This window comes from Chenopodium quinoa, unplaced genomic scaffold (assembly GCF_001683475.1).
Source record: "Chenopodium quinoa cultivar QQ74 unplaced genomic scaffold, ASM168347v1, whole genome shotgun sequence".
NCBI lineage: Eukaryota > Viridiplantae > Streptophyta > Magnoliopsida > Caryophyllales > Amaranthaceae > Chenopodium > Chenopodium quinoa.
Genome location: NW_018742393.1, coordinates 533,213 through 547,968, shown reverse-complemented (window position 1 = coordinate 547,968; position 14,756 = coordinate 533,213). Strand labels below are relative to the sequence as shown.

Below are 14,756 nucleotides of genomic sequence, written 5' to 3'. Positions count from 1 at the left end.
TGTTATTATTTTTTTTCCTTCCTTATTTTTTTTATCTTTTTATTCTTATCTTTTTCCTTCCTTATTTTTTTCTATGTTCAATTCTTTTTCTATTCCTCATATAATTCAAAAATACAAAAAGATTTTTTTCGTAAGATAAGGAGCTAGAATATTCACTACTCCTTACTTTCCGTATATTTCTTATCTTTTAAAATTTTATCTTTTATTGTGTTAAGTTTGAAAATTGCAATTAATCCACCCTATTAAAATCCTACTACCTCTAAAACTACTCTACTACCTCACCATATAAACCGTCACTTTTTCTCACCCTTCCCAATTAAACTCTTTTTCTTTAACACTCCACCCTCACCAATCACATCAAATTAACTTCTCCATACACCCTCATAAAAAAAAAATAAAAAAAAAAAACCGGCCTCACTCTCTCTCCTTCCTATTCACACTATTCATCTTCTCCTTCCTTTCAACTCACCTTCATAACCATGAAAACCAACCTAAACTCAACACCGAAACCACCAAAAACCCGAATACCTCCTCCCAAACCTTCCTCTGCTGACGGCTCCCCTGAACCAGTCCCAATTGCCGTCGTTCACCCACAAGCTCCACCAAAAAGAAAGGCTACAACCGTGAAAGGAGGCGACAGGAAGAGGCGAAGCTCTCAAAAGTTTCCATCTTGGAACTACACTCACGGCTATCACATCATTTATGACTGGTGTACGGCAAGTAAGTTCTCCGAATTCACCTCCTTAATTGATTATCAAGAATGGGTGCATTTGTTCCAAAATTGTTCTCACTATCCAATTTACCCTAAGCTTCTGTTTGAATTTAAAAATACTTTCAAACACAACAATGGTGTATGCACGGCTACAGTCAAAGATACTCACATTCATTTTGATGTTGCATATTTAGGGAACTTGTTTCAAGTCCCCACCTCTGGCTATAGTTCGTACCTAAAACACAAACAAATTGTGCAAATTGGGCATTATGATGAGAATAGAATAATCAAATTTATAGGTGGAAACCCGAAAAGCAAGACTTCACATCATAACATACTCACTCCTCTTCACAAATTACTGTTCAACTTCACATGGAGAGGCATTGTTCCCCGTTTACAAAAATGAAGCACAGTATCCTTACTAGATGCAACCATCATCTTTTGTCTTTCTCGGAAAATAAAAATGAACTTTCCAAAACTGATGATTGAACATTTGGTTTTCTATGCTGCTAAAACTACTATTCCATATGGATCTCTCCTTACTGTGTTGTTTAAGTCTTTTGGGATTGATGTTGAAAGTGAGTCACCCACTTATATTAAACCTGAGAACATTCTTTCGAAACAATCTTTGCTTCGCCTGAGCCTTAAACTTGAGAGTGGGATAATTACTTTCTTGACTAGAGGAGGAGAGGAGAAAAATAGTGGAAAAGGGAAAACACAGGTTGTAGAGGGAGATACAAGTGAGTCAGAAGAGGAGGAAAGTGAATCTGAAAAAGAAGAAAGTAAAGAAAAAGGAGAGGAAGACAAAGAGGAGGAAGAAATTTCTGAGGGGGAAACACAGGAGGCAGAACCTGAGAAAGAAGAGGAGACTCAGAGTGAGGGGGAACCAAGTTCAGAAAGTGAGAGTCTTGACCTCCCTTTTGTTCCTGTGTTTAAAGGGGAACTCAGGAGGAGCAAGAGGAAAATTGTCAAACCTACTGCTTCTACTCTAAAGCCTGTGATTATTGAAGACATTAGTTCTTCAGATCACTCTGACCCTGATTTTACCCCTACACAAGTTCCTTTTGCTTCTGAGCCATCTTCTGTTCATGACTCCCCCCCCAAAACAAGCTAAACCCTCTTTCACTCCTGTTTCACCTCCAAAACAGACTTCTCCCTCTCCCTCCCCAGCTTTTCCTACATCATAGCCTACAGGCTTTGCTACTTTCTCTGCAACAAATGCTTCTATTTTTGATATTCAACAGGTGAAAGCAGAAATGGAGCAGCTGACAAAGATAGTGAGCACAAAGCTGGAGGAAATGGCAAAGCAACTGACTTCTCTTCAACGCCAAGTGCAGGCTGTGGCAGACACTCAGGCAACTAGTTTTACTGGGATGGAGAACAAGGTTGATGCTTCTGAGAAGAACATACTGCACAACATTCAGGAGATATTGGAGATGATTAACAGGGTGGCTTTTGAAGAAGTGGAGGAAGCTTCTAATGACCCAATAAACCCAGCTGATGAACCTACCTATTCCCCATAATTGCAATTTCGAACTTGTCACTTTTAATTTCTTTTGCTTTTGCTTGTTTCATTTGGATTTCAGTTTGTAATTCTTAACTCTTGCTACTCTTTCCTGCTTTTGATTTTCGTCTATGGGAACTTGGCTCGTATTTTTCATATGATTGTGTGCGTTTGCTGATAATTTAGTACCTAACTTATTTTTGCCTTGCATTATTTGAGCTCACTATTCCCTACGTAGTCTAGTGGGAGTATAGCAAAATGTTTTTTTTTTTCAATCTTTTGATAATGCCAAAAGGGGGAAAAGACAAACTTCATGGCGGCTAAGGTGTTTACCAAGGAACTCACACATCAAAGGTACAAACTTTTTCTAAGTTCAGTTAACTCAATAAAGTCCTAGTAATCTTAGTTTTTAAAGTCTTTGTTAATTTTTCTTTTGCTCAGTCTTTTTAAAATAAATATATTTTAGTATTTTTCTAAGTTCTTTAATTACTCTGTTTGTTTTTTTGTTTTCATGTTTTGCTTTAAATTTATGTTGCATGCCTGGATTATTTTATTTACCTAAGTTTGTCAATGTTTGTCATCATCAAAAAGGGGGAATTTGTTGACCCTTTTGGTTTTGATGGACAAAATGACAAACTCGACTAATGAACGTTTTGAGTCTTTGGTGAATAAAGGGTTCAAGTTTTAACTCAAGACTTGTTAATTGTTGATTTTCCTTCATATTTGCCCTTTGTGCTTCCACAACAGCATCACTTCGCCACTTGCTAAATATAATATCCAGATATCTAGTAAAATTTATGGGTGGCAATATATTATACCATAGTTTTTCCCAACTATAAATAAATCTATTCTTTCAGAGATGTCATTTTTCCTAATCCTGTCGACAAATCACTCAAACCGCTCCCAGTAATTCCCAAGTGCCTCAAGCTCTCCAATTTACAATAATCTCCTGGCAACTCTCTAAGATTCTCGCACAACACAAGGTTAAGTGTTTGCAGGTTCTGTAATCTTGTCATGTCATTAGGAAGACATTTAATTTTTCCATATTTTGCAAGATTAAGGTATCTTAGATGTTTCAACTTCCCGGCCTATAGAATTTGGAACAATGGAAAATTCTATGTACTCTAAGTCTAAGACACGCAAAGAGTGAAATTTCAAAATCAGTACCATTTCAAGAGATGAAAGATTAGCACTGACAAAATCTGTAGATACTACCAGTGACCGCAACTTTGTAGCAGCAAGCAATGGCGGGGTATTCCCATAATCCACCATCTTCTGTCTTTGTCATTTTAATACTCACAAGCACAAGTCCATCAGCAGAAGATATTTGGTCTACAGGCTCAACCAATTGTTTCATCTCTTCATCAGCAATATATTGAGCCAAGTCATGCACTAAATCGTGCATTTTGCAGTATTCGTCACCCTCATCTTCTCAGTGATCTTGAAATAAATTCCTCCCAATCAATTCCGTAAAGTATTCTTCTCCGGTGTCTATGCTTGATGGATCAATATATCCTTGCGCCATCCACAATTTAACCAAATGATTCAATACTATATTCATGGTCCTTTGGGAACAATTAACAATAAGCAAAGCATTGCTTTAATTCTGGTGGCAAGTAATCATAGCTTAACTTCAACACTTCCATGATGTTATCACCTCCCTTCCCCTTTGCCTTTGAGAGTTGAGCCTCTCTGATTCGTTGCCAGTGTTTCTCACTTCTTTCAGAGTAGAGAAGACTTCCAACAACCCTAATAGCAAGAGGAACATTTCCACAACTAATTACGATCTCCTTCCCAATCTGAACCAAATTAGGATTACTCTCCTCTTTCTCTGATACAAATGCAATTTTTTTAAAAAGATTCCAAGACTCCACTTCTGTAAGAAGTCCTAGATTGTGGGGTTATGTTGTCCCGACAGCTTTTGCAACGTTAGCAGAGCGTGTTGTTACAATAACTCCACTCTCACTTGAACCACAATCGAGCAACCTTAGAAGATCTAACCAATGATCCCGACTCTCATCCCATATGTCATCTAAGACAAGCAGATACTTCTTATCTGTAACTGATTCTCAGATGCTTGACTTAATATGATCTACTGGGGTTTGACTAGTATACTTACTGTTTCAGTCAGAAAACAATGGGCCTTCAACTGGCCCTTCGGATGAGTGGGGATGAAGCCCAATTCGAGTGATAACCGAATTGGGGATTTCCTGCACAGCAATGCAAATGTAAACTAGCCTCGGGGGTGTGCCGAGGAAGGCCCCTCCGATGCCGAAGTCAGTACAGATGCACAAGTATTAGAGAAAAGCTATGCAAGAGTATTTGTTGCTTGAGGCATTTAATGTGAATGAATGTAATTGTGTTAAAATGAAAGCTTTTATACCTTTGTTCCATAAGCTAAATTGGGCTTGATCAATCAAATGGGCTGCCACATGATTGGGCCTTGTTACTATTGACTTGGCAAATACATTGGAGGGTTGGACCTTATTGCTTGGGCTTTAACTATTTTCATTTGTGGACTGGGCCAGATTGTTAGCATTTTGGACCCCAAACAACTTGCCCCCCAGACCCGATTCATGAGGATAACGGGTCGGGTTTCAGCAGCTGAAGGATTTGGAGGGAAAATAAATGAAAATAGTTTAAATATTTTTGACAATTCTATACGGTTAATGTAACCGTTAATAATGATTAATTAACCTTAATGACGGTTAATTAAGGATAGTGGGGAAGTGGAGTGGATTTAGTGGGAAATTAAATCCAGGCAGTTTTGTAATTGGTTTGAGGAGAATTTGAAGAGTTTGCAACTGACATTAAGTGAGTGGGTTTTTGCGCCGAGTATATAATTCGCATTTAGCATAATTATTTCCGGCATTCCCAAATCAGACACACTTTGCATTTCACTCTCATTTTTCCAGCGAACTCGCGCAAGCTCTTCCTCTCTTTTATCAATTTTCGACTTTTCAGAAGCTTTTCAGCAGAATTCGTTGCTCCGAACTGCTAAATCGGCGAATTCCGAGTCAGATAAAGGTAATTTTCTCCGAATTTCATTCGGATTTTCCCTTCTTTTAAGCTTTTCCCCTTTTTCCTACTTTTTTCGCGTTGCCGTCGACCTAGCAATGGTCGGCAACCCTGGTAAAAGACCAATGGAGCCTGAAGACGAGGACATTGAGGAGGAGGTGCCGCAACTAATTCGGAAGAGGAATCATCCTCTGCCCGTTATGCCGTTTTTGAGCGGCCGAAACCCTAACGCCCGAATCGAGGTTGGTTCATCCTCGAGTGGGGAGGGATTAAGGGTTATTCCGCTAAACAGTGCCCCTCCTAGAGATCCAGCTGAAGCAAGTACTTCTGACCGAAAGGGTCCTACTAGATCTCGGCCCCTAACCCCTGAAGAGAGGGAATGGACCGATGAATATGAGAACGATGGTCTGCTGAAGACCGAGCCAGCCGAATGGTGGCTAGCAAATGATGCTCGGTACCATTTTGCCGAGCAGCTGGAGGTTTATTATGGCATAATGGAAGCCGATGGGTATTGGTGCCGAATGCCCACGGTACTGGAGAGAATCTATCGGCCCCCTCCTGGTTACATTAGGGTTTATGTTCGGCAGCTGCAGTTCGGGTTGCGATTCCCAGTGCACCCCTTCGTCACCGAAGTTCTGAATGGGTACAATATTTCATTGGCCCAATTGACCCCTGTCAGCATCAGGAGGATCATGACCTACCTTTGGGTGTGCATCTTCTACGGGCTGCAGCCAAGCGTTCATTGCTTTAGATGCATTCATAAGCTATCGCCGAACACCCAGTCCAGCAGAGTACATGGTCGTGGTTGGTGGCACATAGAAGATAAGAGGGGCTACCTGACCTGCTATCCGAACGATACCTCGGATAAACACTGGCGGGAGCAGTGGATCTGGGTCCGAGCTCCTTCAGATGAGGGCCACCCTAATTATTTCGGGGGGCCTCGCTATGTCAGGAAGCCAGACCCATCCATGTCGAGCATCGGCGACGACGATTTCACTGAGGCTGATCGTATGCAGATGGAGCTATTCGGCAGATCCACTAACCCTGGTGCAACAGGCCGAATGACAATTGTGCCTACCGTCTGGTTGCCCTGCTACCATTACATCTTCCAAGAGAAGATGTTAGCCGTTGCAGGCCTCAGCCGAAGATACCAAGGTGGTAAGTGATTCGGCTGGGGCCGAGGCATTAATTTCCTGCTTTTTATGTTTTCTCGATCCGAAGCTTTTTGCTTGAACCTAACGCTTTGCTCTGATATTTTTTCACCTATATGCGAAGAGACTTCTGGCATCAACTACGATTTGCTGGGGATCAGCCAGACCAGAGAGCCAATCACCAACACTCCTCCCATCACAGCTGTGAAGGATCGGCCACTGACGTTGCAGCCGAGGAAGCTCAAGGTGGTTAGCGCCTTTGAGTATCCGGCGCAGAAGCCTTGGTACAAGAAGATCGACCCTTTCTTCTTACTCTCAGCTGAAGAGGAAGCTGCTGCTGCTGCTGCTGCTGAAAGAGGTGACATACAGACACCGCCTCCTCCATCCAAGCCTATCAGAGAGGAAGATTCGGAGTCCGAAGATACCAAGGAGTTGTTTGGTCCCTCGGTTAGTCCTTTACTTATTGACTTGCTCAGTTTTATATATTCGGCATCTTGATTGTTTGACTTGCAAAGCATTAATCTGAATATGTCGATGCGTAGCTTCAGCTTCTGAGCATGCATGTTACACGTAGCTTTCTTTGAATTTGCACATAGATTCTGCTAAGTGTAGTTCTTCGGATGCATCTCTGTCTGATAGTTTTATTTTGCTAAAACTGCTCATTATGTGGCTTCGGCCAAAACATCTGTGTGCTTCTACTTGCTTTGCCTCTTTTTTTTATCTTCTACTCATACTCTTGCCCCCTCTTTCTTTGCTTCTGCAGTCCGAGGAGGAAGAAGAGGTAGAGAAAGAAGAGCCTGCCCCCTCTGAACCTGTTGCCGAGGATATGGCTGGCGGAAGGAGAAGGCCCCTGGTTCGGCCTGGCCAATTCAGAGCACCAGAGCTTCCTGTGAAAAGGCCTCAGCTAGCAGAGGTCCAGGAAGAGGTGGTTGAGGTTACTTCCCCCTCTCGGGAAGTTATCATGGAGGTGGTCGATGTGCCTGACCCCTCGTCTCCTCGTCACATGCCTGAACCGTTTTCTACAGAGGTTCAGCACGAGGTTGAAGTGTTGTGGATCCAGGATGAGGATCCGAAGCTTGCGGAGGGAGAGGGCGAGCCGCGGCTGAACGACGCTGCAATGTCCGCACATACGAACATCCCTTCCAGTTCAGCTGCGACCTCCTTCCGCACTTTTCAGTCAGCTGAGATGGGGTTCGGCTCAGCGCCTTTGGTCCCTGTTCCTAGCCATGCCCGCGCAATCATTGAGGATAGGCGTGATTATGCCCTTTCCTATTTCGGCAATCTGGGCAATCTTTCGGTCGTTGAAAGGGCCAAGGCCTGGATGCAGGGCGCTGCTGCGAGAGCTGCTGAGTCTTTGGAAAGCGTGCCCCATCCTCTTCTGGAGAACCAAAGGGTTCTGATGCAGGTACCCTACTTACACTTGCATTTTTCTTCTTCTTCTTTTTTCTTTTTTTTTTTTTTTTTTGCAAGTGTTGGGCTTTGGCTGACTGCATAGTCTGCTACTGTTGGGTTTTATAGGCTGTTCACAATCATTTCCTTGCTGTGGAAATGTTTGACGAGCTTCAAAGCAAAGCAGCCAAGGTTGAAGAAGCTGAGACTCTGGTTCGGCTAGCTGAGCTGAAGCAGGCAAAGGCTGAGGACGATGTCTCAGCTGCTAAGCAAGAGATGCAGAAGATGGAAGAGAACTTCCGCACCTTCAGCCGAGGCCTGGAGCAGATAGTCTTTCCTTGGCTCGAGGAGGGCCAGTCCCTCATGAAAGAGTTCGGAGCTAACACCCTCGCTGAGTTCCGGGCTCGGCTTGAGGCCAAAACCAAGGAAGACGCTAATGCTCAACAACTTCTCATCTCTGCCCATGAGCAGCAGCTGGCCCAGGTTCGGGAAGAGGCTAAGAAAGAAAGAGATGATCTGCTAGCCGCGAACCAGAAGCTGAAGGATGACTTGGAAGCTCAAAAGACCGAGCTGCTGGATGCCAAGGAGCTACTCAAAACCAGGATCTACACCGAAGCTGAATATGGTGAAGGTTTTGAGAACGGTTGGAAGACTGCTCGGCGCTTGGCTCTGCACGCTGCTCCTGACATGAACTGGGACCAGGTCGAGGCTTGGTCAATGGATGCTGACAACCCTCGGATCCACGAGGCTAGCCAAGCTGAGATTGACTTCCTAGTCCGCCAGGCTGAAGCTGAAGCTAGGGAGGCTGAGGAGGCTGCCAAAGAGGCTGAAGCTACTGGTCCTGCCTCCTCTTCAGTAGGGGTGAAAGTTCGGTATTCGGTTTGGATTATACCCCAAACCGAATCCAAACCGAATTATTTCGGTTTCTGATTCTTGGAACCGAATCCAAACCGAATTTGGATTCAATCCAATACAATCCAAACCGAAATAATTCGGTTTTGAAAAATGGATCCAATCCAAACCGAATTTTTTTTGGGCTGTTGATTTGGGCCTTAAAATTGGGCTTTTAATCGGAAGTTTGTTTTGGCCCTTTTGTAGGCCTAAATTGGTGAATTACAATGGTTGGTCTTTAAGCCAAAAATTTGCCAAATTAAGGGAAAATCATAATAAAAAAATTTGTCCAGCCACTAGAATAAAATTACAAACACGATAAAAGTCTTAAAATGGAATAACAGTCTACAATGAGTCTACATGCAGCTAAAACCATAATAACATCAACTAAAATCAATATGGTAGATTGACAGCAGCTAGAATCAACATGGCAGGCAGCAACTTCTTCATTTCTTCAACATGGGTAATTCCCCGGTTTCGGTTTTGGTCATGGCTAACAATGAGCTAGGAGGGTGCATTCCCTCTAGCATTGGTGACATGGGGTACACCTTAAATGAGATTATAATGTCCAACGATAATCTCTCAGGATGTTTACCCGAAGAAATCGGTAACCTCAAACACGTAACGGTATTCGATGTGAGCTACAACAATTTATCTGGGTCACTGCCACTAACCATTAATGGAATGGCTAGTGTGGAACAATTAGATGTGGGTTACAATCAATTTACTGGTGTTATCCCAGAAGCTATTTGCTTGCTTCCAAACCTCCAAAACTTCACATACTCCCACAATTACTTCACTGGCGATGCACCCTCGTGTTCCGTCTCGGCCGGGGCCGGTAAGGTTATCGATGGATCTCAAAATTGTATCATTGGTGAGGCGAATCAAAGGTCCGCTGAGGAGTGTGCCTCACCATTGGCTACACCCGTTGATTGTTACTCATTTGGTTGTATTAAGAAGCCTGTGTATACGCCTTCGCCATCATATACTCCTACCTATTCACCACCACCTTACACTCCAACTTACTCACCATCGCCGTCTTACACTCCAACTTACTCACCATCGCCGTCATACACACCACCTCCAACTTCTTTCGGTGGAGCATCGTCAGGGTCATACTCACCGTCTCCGTCGTACACACCATCACCAGGGTACAACACACCGTCAACTCCAAGCTATAATACTCCTTCCCCATCATACCAACCACCAACACCACCAACCTACACTCCTTCACCAGATTACTACTACTCCTCACCTCCACCACCGTCAACACCGTCTTACAACACTCCCAATTATCCACCTTCATCATTACCCCCACCACCACCACCCGCCTCAGGGTACACTCCTTCCCCTGCATACTCAACACCCCCTCCAGTAGGATACAATAGTCCATCGTATTCACCATCGCCATCAAACACACCACCATTAACCCCTACATATTCACCATCGCCGTCTTACAGTCCCCCATCCACGACCCCTTCATATATCTAACAATAAAAAAAAATAAACATGTTACATAATATATATAAATAAATCAAAGGAAATCAATATAATCAAACAAACAAAACATCAATGTCGCCAATTTAAACATTATAGCATATCAATGTCATCATATTAGCCAATTTCGAACAGATCGAACAACAAATTAACGAATTCAAACAGAACAGAACTATTGAATGAAAACTTGAAAAGAGAAGTGGGAAATGAGTACACATCTAAGAAGAAGAAAAGCAGGAAAAGATAAGTGAAATTAACAGAACGAAAGTGAAATTAATAAGAAGAAGAGAAGCAAAAAAGGAGAATTCTTACCCTTGAGTGACTGAGTGAGAGGAGATAGTGAGGGAACGCGAACACGAGCGGCGCCGCGGCGGTGAACTGGTGGTAATTTTAGGGAGCACAAAACCACGAACACAAGCGGCGGTGAGAAACGAGATCTGCGGGAGCACGAAGCCACGAACACAAGCGAACTGATGGTGATAGACGTTGACCGGATATGTGGTGAGCGGACTGAGGAAGGTGGTGGTCGGAGCTACTGAGGTGGTGAGGGAGAAAATGGGGAAATTTTGGAGGATTAGGGTTTGGTGAGGAATGTGCCGCAGAAGAGGGGAAAAAAAGACTGGGATAAGAGAGGAGTATTTTAGGGCTTTAGTATATATATGTAGGGTAGGAGAAATGGGCTGGGATATTTGGGCTTCATAAATTTCGGTTTGGATTTTCGGTTTTCGGTTTTTGGAAGCCCAAAACCGAATCCAAACCGAAATATTTCGGTTTTGATTTTTTGAAACCGATCCAAACCGAAAACCGAAAAAAAACCGATCCGAATTGCTATTTCGGTTCGGTTTGGATCGGTTTTCGGTTTTTATCCAAATTACTTTCACCCCTACTCTTCAGATGGGGCTGGTCCATCTGGAGTTCCAGGGAATGCTGAACCATAGGAACTCGGGCAGCCGTCTTCTGAGTCCTGCGGATCAACATGTGCTTAATTTGTAAACGCCGCATCAGCTTTTGCCTGTTTTTTTGTTTCAGCTTGCCTTTGTACAAACTTTTTATCTGTTTTTGTGTACTTTCGGCAGCTGTGTTTTCCGCTATGTAGGCGGCTGCCGACTTTGAATTTCTGTAATTTTCAAATTTCTGAATTTGGTTTCTGTAACTCATACTCAATATTTGTGATTTTTCAGTTTCTGGTGAATGAAATAGAATTTTTAGCTGTTTTCTCTTCTTCCGCCTGCTTTTCTATCTTTGCCTTTGGCTGTCCTCTTTCTGAACTTTTTCTAAATTTGGCTAAGTACAAAGCTTCGGCTAAGAGTTTTTCAGCTAAAAACACTTGATTTTTCATGAGATTTTCTCAAGTGCCAAGGGCTTCAGACAAGAGCTTTCATAGAGCCTCAGATAGGAACCCCACGCGTAGGCGCCCTCTGCTCCCCCAGAACCTTGAAGATGATGTTTGCTGGGTTCTGAGTGCTACTGAAGCTTTGTTACCGCTTGCACATATACGTTTATTCCTTGCGCTCCCGTTAATTCTAACTCATCCGAGGGAACGACGACTTAAAACATAATGGTAGGGCAGTGATCATCTGAAGCACAAGGCGTAATTTACGCAATACTTCAGAGGTGCAATCACCACCCGAAATTGACTGGCCGACGCACAAGGCATTATTATGCAATGCTTCGGGCCTTCTGCCAATTCCTATTTTCGGCTATGTCCTAGATGAGTCTATGGCCTCTTTGCCGAGGGCAGTAAATCCATCCGAGGTACAGTGCATCATAATGCAATACCTCGAGGTTCTATTTACCACTCGTACTGGCAGGTTCTCCGGCTTGCTGAAGCACAGTACATCACGATGCAATGCTTCAGACAGCACCGGGCGTAAACCTTGAAATAATTGTGGCAGGGACAGGAATAATGGAAACAGAATAAAATTGTGAATAATCGTGGCTCAAAGGCCTTTCATTAATCTGAAGGAAATATACTTACACAGATTTTTCAAACATGAAATTTTCTAAGTACATCTGCGTTCCAGTGGTTTTTCAACTCAGTTCCATCTAACTGTCGAAGGCGATAAGTTCCTGGTTGGAGTTCATCGTATATTTCATAAGGCCCTTCCCAGTTAGCTGAGAGCTTCCCATGAATGCGGCTTTTCTGAACAGCGGCGGCATTCCGAAGGACCAAGTCCCCCACTTTAAGGGGTCTTGATTGGACCCTTCGATTGTAAAATTTACTAATTCTTTGCTTGTATGCCGCCATTCTATCCCTCGCTGAGTCTCGGATCTCATCTAAGAAATCGAGGGACTCTTTCATGAGGTGCTCATTTTCTTCAGCCGAGAACTGGTTGACTCGGAGGCTTTCTGAGCCAATTTCCACCGGCAAAACGGCTTCAGACCCATACACCAATTCAAAAGGTGAATGCCCCGTGGCCTCTTTTTCAATTGTCCGAAGTGACCATAGAGTTCCAGGAAGTTCCTCTATCCACTTGGACTTTTGATCTTCAACTCTCTTTTTGAGAGCGTTGAGTATCTGTTTATTTGCAGCTTCGGCCTGGCCATTACTCTGAGGATGACAGACTGCTGAGTACGCCAGTTTTATGCCGAACTGATTTGTGTACCGCCTCAGCGGCAGATTGTCAAATTGTCTTCCGTGATCGAAGACGAGCACTTTTGGGATGCCGAAGCGCGTGATGATATTCTGCCAGATGAACTTCCTGACAGTTTGCTCAGTTATATTTGAAGCTGCTTCAGCCTCTATCCATTTGCTGAAGTAGTCTATTCCAACTATCAGCCATTTTTCTGGTAGGGAGCCTCGGGGAATGGTCCTAAAATATCCAACCCCCATTGAGCGAAGGGTAGTGAATTCAGTATCGGCTAAAGGTTTCTTGAAGGCCTGTGAATGACAAGTGCAAATTTTTGACATCTTTCACATTTCCGCACCAATTCCTTAGCGTCTTGAATCATAGTTGGCCAATAGTACCCTGCCCGTAGTGCCTTGTGGGCTAGGGCTCTTCCCCCAATGTGGTTTCCACAGATGCTAAAGTGGATCTCCCGAAGGACGTAATCCGCATCCGTTGGACCCACGCATTTCAGTAGCGGGGCTGAGAAGGATTTTTTCAGTAGCTCCCCCTTGTAGACGATGAACCTTGAGGCTACCCTTTTTATTTTTGCTGCTAAGTTCTTATCCTCGGGCAACGTCCTTTGCAGCTTATAAGCCAAGATGGGGTCCATCCAGCTAGGCTCCACCTCAGCACACTGAACCTCAATTTCTGGGTCGATGCTTTTGGTTCGGCGCACCTCCACATATACGGACCGATTCAGCTCTGTAAGAGTTGAACTTGCGAGTTTAGAGAGTGCATCGGCTTGAGCATTCTGACCCCTTGGGATCAGCTCGGTCTCAAAAGTTCTCAGCTTCGCTATAACTGATTTGATCTTGGCAAGGTAGGAGATCATGGAGGGTTCTTTGGCCTCATACTCGCCCCGAATCAAGTTAGCGACTAGCTGAGAGTCTGTCTTCAGACAGACATGTTCGGCTTCGAGAGCTATGCACAATTCCAAGCCAGCAACTGCTGCTTCATATTTTGCTTCGTTGTTAGAAGCCTTAAATGAGAACTTGAGTGCATACTCGAAGTTTTTGCCCTCGGGAGAGGTGATCACCACCCCAGCTCCCGAGCCATTTACGGTGGTTGAGCCATCCGTGAATACTGTCCAAGTCCCCTTCCCTTCGTCGAGTATTTCCTGATAGGAACATTCGGCTAGGAAGTCTGCTAAGGCCTGGGCTTTTATTGCTGCCCTCGGCTGGTAGCTTATGCTGAACTCGGTGAGTTCGAAGGCCCACTTTTTTCCACCTTGCCGAGGACTTTCTCCAGCGGTTGATCCGTTAGGACCACGATTTGATGTGAATCAAAATAAGGCCTTAACTTCCGAGCTGCTACCACCACTGCATATGCGACTTTTTCGAGCAAAGGGTAGCGTGTTTCGGCATCAGTCAAAGTATGACTGACAAAGTAGATCAGTTGCTGGACTTTTTCCTCTTCCTTCAGCAGCACCGCACTCACCGTAGCAGGGCTAACCGCCACGTATAAGTACAAGATCTCCCCTTCGGCTGGTCTTGCCAGCGTCGGAAGATTTTCCAGGTGCTCCCGGAGCTGCTGGAAGGCTTCTTTCTGCTCATCTTCCCATATGAGCTCCTTCGATTTCGGAAATTTAAGCGCCTTGAAGAAGGGCAAGCCTTTGTCCGAGGCTTTTGAGATGAACCTGGACAAGGCGGCCATTCTCCCCGTAAGGCGCTGAATATCCCTTTTTGTCTTCGGCTCGGGAAGGTCAAGAGCTGCTTGCACTTTGGTGGGATTGGCATCAATCCCCCTCTTGCTGACCATGAAACCTAGGAATTTCCCAGACCTCACGCCGAAGACACATTTCTTCGGATTCAGCTTCATCTGGTGCTTTCTCAGGGTGGCGAACGTTTCAGCTAGGTCCGCAACATGATCTTTCGATGGAATCGTCAACATAGACTTCCATGTTGCGGCCTTTTTGTTCGGCAAACACCTGGTCCACCAACCTCTGATATGTAGCCCCGGCGTTCTTCAGGCCGAAGGGCATCATT

General features: G+C 44.1%; 3 protein-coding genes across 3 annotated transcripts; 2 read left to right on the top strand and 1 right to left on the bottom strand.

Moving 5' to 3' along the window:
• The first annotated feature begins 1,175 nt into the window (after positions 1–1,175).
• On the top strand, positions 1,176–1,840 carry LOC110701785 (histone chaperone RTT106-like). Its single transcript, XM_021879415.1, has one exon. The coding sequence runs from the start codon at positions 1,176–1,178 to the stop codon at positions 1,824–1,826; it is 651 nt and encodes a 216-aa protein (XP_021735107.1). The 3' UTR covers positions 1,827–1,840.
• Positions 1,841–9,349: 7,509 nt separating this feature from the next.
• On the top strand, positions 9,350–11,493 carry LOC110701778 (leucine-rich repeat extensin-like protein 1). Its single transcript, XM_021879409.1, has 3 exons — positions 9,350–10,059; positions 11,239–11,254; positions 11,344–11,493. Exons 1-3 carry the CDS (start codon positions 9,350–9,352, stop codon positions 11,491–11,493), a joined length of 876 nt encoding a protein of 291 aa, XP_021735101.1.
• Positions 11,494–12,016: 523 nt separating this feature from the next.
• LOC110701771 lies at positions 12,017–14,589 on the bottom strand. Its single transcript, XM_021879401.1, has 4 exons — positions 13,999–14,589; positions 13,091–13,888; positions 12,174–13,043; positions 12,017–12,121 (listed from the first exon to the last, which is right to left on the bottom strand). Exons 1-4 carry the CDS (start codon positions 14,587–14,589, stop codon positions 12,017–12,019), a joined length of 2,364 nt encoding a protein of 787 aa, XP_021735093.1.
• Positions 14,590–14,756: the final 167 nt, after the last annotated feature.

Excerpts from the sequence above, each read along its gene's own strand:
- LOC110701771 (XM_021879401.1), bottom strand. The coding sequence starts at position 14,589 with ATGAAGCTGAATCCGAAGAAATGTGTCTTCGGCGTGAGGTCTGGGAAA. Across the intron at positions 13,889-13,998 it reads TGGAGAAAGTCCTCGGCAAG|GAAATACTCGACGAAGGGAA; the intron begins GTGGAAAAAAGT and ends TGTTCCTATCAG. Across the intron at positions 13,044-13,090 it reads TTCAAGACGCTAAGGAATTG|GCCTTCAAGAAACCTTTAGC; the intron begins GTGCGGAAATGT and ends TGTCATTCACAG.
- LOC110701785 (XM_021879415.1), top strand. The coding sequence starts at position 1,176 with ATGAACTTTCCAAAACTGATGATTGAACATTTGGTTTTCTATGCTGCT.
- LOC110701778 (XM_021879409.1), top strand. The coding sequence starts at position 9,350 with ATGGCTAGTGTGGAACAATTAGATGTGGGTTACAATCAATTTACTGGT.